General features: G+C 42.1%; 1 protein-coding gene across 1 annotated transcript; it reads right to left on the bottom strand.

Annotated features, from left to right (window-relative positions):
- Nucleotides 1-2,087: 2,087 nt before the first annotated feature.
- On the bottom strand, nucleotides 2,088-5,285 carry LOC145400177 (uncharacterized). Its single transcript, XM_080272690.1, has 3 exons — nucleotides 5,274-5,285; nucleotides 4,154-4,300; nucleotides 2,088-2,429 (listed from the first exon to the last, which is right to left on the bottom strand). Exons 1-3 carry the CDS (start codon nucleotides 5,283-5,285, stop codon nucleotides 2,088-2,090), a joined length of 501 nt encoding a protein of 166 aa, XP_080128816.1.
- Nucleotides 5,286-5,808: the final 523 nt, after the last annotated feature.

The following is a 5,808-nucleotide window of genomic DNA, read 5'->3' as shown; positions in this document are numbered from 1 at the left end:
ATAGATGAAATTTGATACTGAGAACGATTTCTGATGGTTCTGTCAGGAGATGGCGAGTTACTAATTCAAAGCCGAACAATGTCAAGCTAGAATGCACACTACTGACATCTCGATATGACTTTACCTGGGGGAAGATAGGAACAAACACAGAATCTACGTCACATGACAGACCGTCACATGACACAGAGGTTTCAGGTGTCAACCATAGGTTTCGACTCCTCCTGCCGTTCACAGATAACTGCTGCAGGTGGAATGTAAAAGATAAAGATGTGGGTAGACACCATGAGACGCTTAACCCCGGTGCTCATCTCCGTAACATAGTCCTTTGAGCATGTGGTGGATTATTCACCCAGTATCCTGGGGTACAGGGCAACTGCTTCATCCAGGTTACAACAGTTACCTCCCTTAAACTTACATACCCACTAAGGGTGGATGGACGCCTCAGTCGTGTGACGCCTGCAACTGGAATGTGACTATATCAATCTACGACTTCTCAAATATATAGTAAGTCGTTCATGTGTTTTGATATGGAATTAGAGCTTACAGGAAGTAAATCAGGCTTTATTTTCATTTGAGAAACAGTTGATTAGAGCATAAATATGAAATGGCCGAAACCATTGGGTATCAGTATCAACGAGACGACTACAGAGTATATAGCCTGTGACAGGTGTTTGGCAGGTAATTATTTCTTTCTAAAGAGACAGACTGAAGCAGAATTTAGACATTGGTCAGTCTTTTATCTGTTTACCTTCCAGTTCTTCATTACCCATTAGGAACGTAGCGATTTCGGGCTAGGCAACTTGGTTTATTAATTTAAGGTGTTTAACCAGTTGTTGTTGCAGCATTTGTTGCCCTTCCCTGAGAGGTATTATGTAAACATGAACCCCAGCCACCCCTGGAAGGGCCGTATCCGAAAGGAACGCCTTAACTAACTACACTGCCAGACGTCCATTTTGTTTTATGATTACCACATAAGATACTAATGATTTCCTAGACTGCAAGAGGCCATTTGGTTTTCCCCTCAGTGTAGAATTACCAGCAAGTAGCCCTACATCCAGTGAGTGGATGATGGGCGTTCCATCTATCGTAGCCATGGCCGAGCGACGGTTACGATAGATGGAACGCTTCTACACTCTTGTAGAAGAGGATTAAATTAGAAGGAAACCACACGCAATCACTCGGAAAATTGAGAAAGTTAAAAAACTTCCACCTAATACCTTACAAAACTTAATCATTATCAATGCCAGCTCCCCGTTTTTAGTACGCTGAAGTAACATACATACAGCCGAACAAAGCAACGTTTATAAGAAATTCCTACCATGTAGACCACAGTATGTTGCAAGCTGAGTACAGTATACAAAGTCACTGGCTCATCTGCTTGTCATTACCGTACCTTTCAGGCCAAGTTCCCATGCCATTTCGTATTGCGTTACCACCTGTACTCAACATTTACAAAAGGATTGTGAAATATTTCATTATTTCCTCATTCCATACCTATAGTTACTCTCACTTCCATGTTCTCCCTCTTCCAAGTCTCCACGCCTATATTCATTTTTATGCGTCCACATCCACCCTCCTTAGGGGTAGAGATAATAACATAGATAACCTAACATTCTTTCAAGGATGAAGGATCAGTAGACCAAGCGAGGATGAAGCAGACTGCGAATGAGTGTGTGAGATATCTTTTCAGTTATATTTAAAACTGGTACTCTAAACCTATATTTTCACGATGTCGATGCATAAGTTTCTGTATTTCAAACGATAACTGCTGTTGTTATATATAGTTTCTCTCTCTCTCTCTCTCTCTCTCTCTCTCTCTCTCCTTGATTGAAGGACTATATGTAACTTTTATTTTTCGTTTCTCCTTTACATTTTTTTTTTTTTTTTTTACTGACAAGCTAGCCTATGTGATGAGTTTGAGTAGAATTAACTTAGGATTTGAGTTGTAGTGTATGGTATAATAACCTGTATCAATATAGTTATAATTTTATTTCATAATTTTAATAAATATATACCTGGGTTAAAGTGAATTACAGGACAGTGCTATTCTCGGGACATAACGGGAACGAAGTAGCAGTTATTTTTACTTAAGCTTCTTCTTCAGCAGGAGCAGGCTCGTAAGGCGCTGGAGGGGCGGGTGCTGGGGGGTGGTAGGGAGGTGGCGGTGGAGGGTGTGACGGAGCGGGATAGACTGGAGCGGGATTGTAGGCTGGCGGATGGTCCGGGTACTGAGCCTCGCCCTCGTAAGTCACTTCAGCCACCAGACCGTCGCCGTTGTCCACATAAGTGACGGTTTGTATTCGGCCGTCTGGGAGGTTCACCGTGTAGCTGCCCTCAGTCTTGTATCCGTCGCGGGACTCAGAGTGACCGAAGTTGGCGCCGGAGTAGTCGTCGGCCACACCATACTTGTAAGTGTACTTGGGTGGCACCTGGCGGTGGAATCGTACAAAAATGAATAAAGTTACTGTAGTGATGAGAACCCGAGGTCAACTAAATCAGTGTCAGTAAGTCTGTTGAAAAGTTTGATATAGAAGATGCACCACGCTGTCAAGTACTTATTTTACTGTTATTCTAAGCACACATCTAGTGATGTACTAACAGCTGTGCTCGTTTTGACAGCGTTTCACAAGTTCAGTGGAGCACTTGATTTGCAGGGCTAAGGGAAACCACTTTCCGTCACTGATGCAGTGACCATCTCACACTAATGCTTTATGAAAGGGTTCACGTGAGGGAGATCTTTTGTTTTGCACTGCACGGATGGTCAACAAATAATATGAGCAGAGACTGGGTGAGCGGACGAGAAAAACAAGGAACCAGATAGAGGGAGGATGTCCGTCATAATCTCGCAGGAAAATGGCGTGGCAGGCCATTTTAAAAGTTAGACTTTCTCCGAAGTCTATAGCAGTGTTAGAATATATATATATATATATATATATATATATATATATATATATATATATTATCCATTGTTTGCAAGGGCTACTTCTACCTGAATAATATCACCGTGTCTGCTAAGTGTGTGCCCAGTGCTCTGAGAAGGTTACGAGTGCCACCAGTGGTAAACAAGAGGATGATTATGATGGCCTTAATGGTAGGCACAGATGCTCATCCCCCAACTGTCTAACATGAAACAAAATGCTGACTAAAAACTTGTCTATTCGTATATTAAAAAATGTACGCTATTTAGGAGATATTTTTAAATAATCAGAGTCATGAAAAGCTGGGTAAGAAATTTATGTGAGATGGCTGAGGAAATTTAGCTTCTGAACATCATTACTACATATTATCTGTGGCACATATTCGTAAGGTGGATAGTCATGTTCAGATGAGCGTGGGGCCACAGTAACTGATATGAAGTTTTTAGTTGTCATAATATTTAAACACGTAAAATAATGATGTGTATTATCAGTTAAAGTTCTATAGATATGATATCAGCAAAGGAATTTGATATTATGACAAGGTAGGAGCTAGCGTTTGGCCAGTAAGATTTTATTGAGGTTTCCATTTGGTGGGACTGAATTTATCGAAATAGCAGCGTAAACTCCAATATTAAAGGCCTACCGCCAACAGCTTTCATAACGCACTCACTCCCCTCTGATGAAAATCCGCTTGTCGCCTGCGGGTTGAAAGTTATCACCTCCGCCAAGGAGGTTATGTTCTACCCCGCGATGGTTTGTTTGTCTGTCTGTCTGTCTTGTTGTCTGTTAGTAGGATTACTCAAAAAGTTATGTAAAGATTTTGATGTAATTTTGAGGAAGGGTGGGCCATGGGCCAAGGAATAAATGATTAAAGTTTGGGCCGGATCAGGATGCGGATCAGGAGTATCCCGCACAATGTCTCCAAAAATTCTCGATGAATTTCAATGAAATTTTATGGAAAGGTGGGCCATGAAAGAATTGATTAAAATTTAGGGCGGATCCGGATCCTATATCCACGGATACGGATCCAGATCCTTTTTAATGGCAATGGCATTGGCAGAGGTATGTGCTTTCTGAACGCTTTCTAGTTTTATCATATGCTTTCAACTAATTCGCAATATAGTTGCTTCTGCATTTTGGCTGTACTGTACTGATCTCTAGTTACTCTGTATTTGCAAGTGTTTACATCCATTTTCGTAAATTCTAATATATTTGTAAGAGACCTCTGTACTTACTTCCGGGTACTCGGGTGTGTGGGGTTCGTATGATGGGGGTGGGTGATGGTATGAAGGGGGTGGGCCATAGGGAGGTGGTGGGGCGTGATAGCTGGGTGGATGGTCCCCTAACGCACCCACTACAACCACCACAGTGAGCACGGCCACCTGTCACAGAAAACAGATATGAAAATGGGGAAATGCTGAAAGAAAGGAATTGGAATACAGTGTCATCGTTCCTCGGAGAGTTGGGGCTTGTACGGTTTTGGACATAAATATCAATACATCCACTGCGATAAAATAAGGAATCAGGAAACACTGACTTTTGGAACCCAGGAAACAGAAAACACTGACTTTTGGAACCCAGGAAACAGAAAACACTGACTTTTGAAACCCAGTGTTGCGATCTTCGGAGCCTAACAACCTTTCCGCAATACCCTGTAAGAGTTTTTAATTATTCTACTATAATGTGAAGCATTATATTTGTCCTCAGCTATACTGAATCGCAAATCGAAAAAAAATAAATAGTAACACATTACTGGGACATGCATGCGCTTTGTCCAAGAAACTGTTGACTATGAGGTCCTGTTTGTGAAGCTTCCAAACTATGAGTGTACAAACACTGTAATTGCACATTATGTGTTGTTGCTAGGGGAGTCCTACTGTGTAGTATTAACAGTTTGCGAAGAACAAGATGTATGTTCTAGCTTGTGCATGAAATTCCTTCTGTGTGTAAATGCATTTGAAGAATAGAACATGTAATATTGCCAGTGATTATATTCAGCAGTTCTTGTCCCACACGAACTTATGAATCATTGTTACCGGTTATCTTGAAGCTAAGAAAAAAAATGTCATGCTTTCTTTTGTATAAAACTGCCCTAAAGGTGTTATGTAAACTGCATAGAAAATAATTGAAATTTTTCAGTTTTCAGTTCCACCAGACATTCGGATACACACACGATGGCCTTAATTGGACTCGTAGGACAGTAAATTGGAAACTAAAACTCCTATGGAACGGAGCATTGCACTGAAAACACCATCTGTTACACCACAGTGTTTAAACAAAATGTATCTAAATAGCTTTGCGTTTTAGGCGTAATGATAAGGCAGGAAGAGGCGAGTGAAGGTAAGTAGTGGCCACCTTGAGAGACATGGTTGAGTTGTGATGTAGGGTGGAGGGAGGGCGGAGATTATATAGGTGACCAGCCCCTCCCCTACAGCCTTCACACCTCCCATGCAACCAATTTCCCTTCTCCACATCCCAACCTCAGTCTCTCCTACCCCTTCCCCTCAGTTTCTCTATCTTTCTCGTTACCCCTTTCTCCTCCCTCTTCTCCCTGTCTCTCTCCCTTCCCTCTCTCCTTTCTTTTCCCTTTACTGTTTATCTCCGTTATACCTTGTTATTTTTTCCCTTTCCCCGCAATTCACTCTCCTACCTATCCCTTCCCCCCTCTCCTCCTCCTCTTCTCTCTCCCTCTCGTTGTCTCTGCTCACGTGCTGTCTGCTTCTCTTTTCTCCACGATCCCCTCTTCTCCAACTACATTTTTGCCTCCTTCCCCTCTCCCACGTCTCTTCCCTTTCCTCTATACTCTTCTTACCCCTTCTCTCCTACCATCCCTACTCCCTCTTGTACATCTCCCTCCAAGCTCCTCTCTATTTACCTCCCCCATATCTTT

This window comes from Coenobita brevimanus, chromosome 51, assembly GCF_032717465.1.
Source record: "Coenobita brevimanus isolate Jiangsu-jjx chromosome 51, ASM3271746v2, whole genome shotgun sequence".
NCBI classification, from domain to species: Eukaryota; Metazoa; Arthropoda; class Malacostraca; order Decapoda; family Coenobitidae; genus Coenobita; species Coenobita brevimanus.
The sequence above is the reverse complement of the archived record's forward strand: the minus strand, read 5'-3'. Positions and strand labels throughout refer to the sequence as shown.

Excerpts from the sequence above, each read along its gene's own strand:
- LOC145400177 (XM_080272690.1), bottom strand. Across the intron at positions 2,430-4,153 it reads ACACACCCGAGTACCCGGAA|GTGCCACCCAAGTACACTTA; the intron begins GTAAGTACAGAG and ends TTCCACCGCCAG.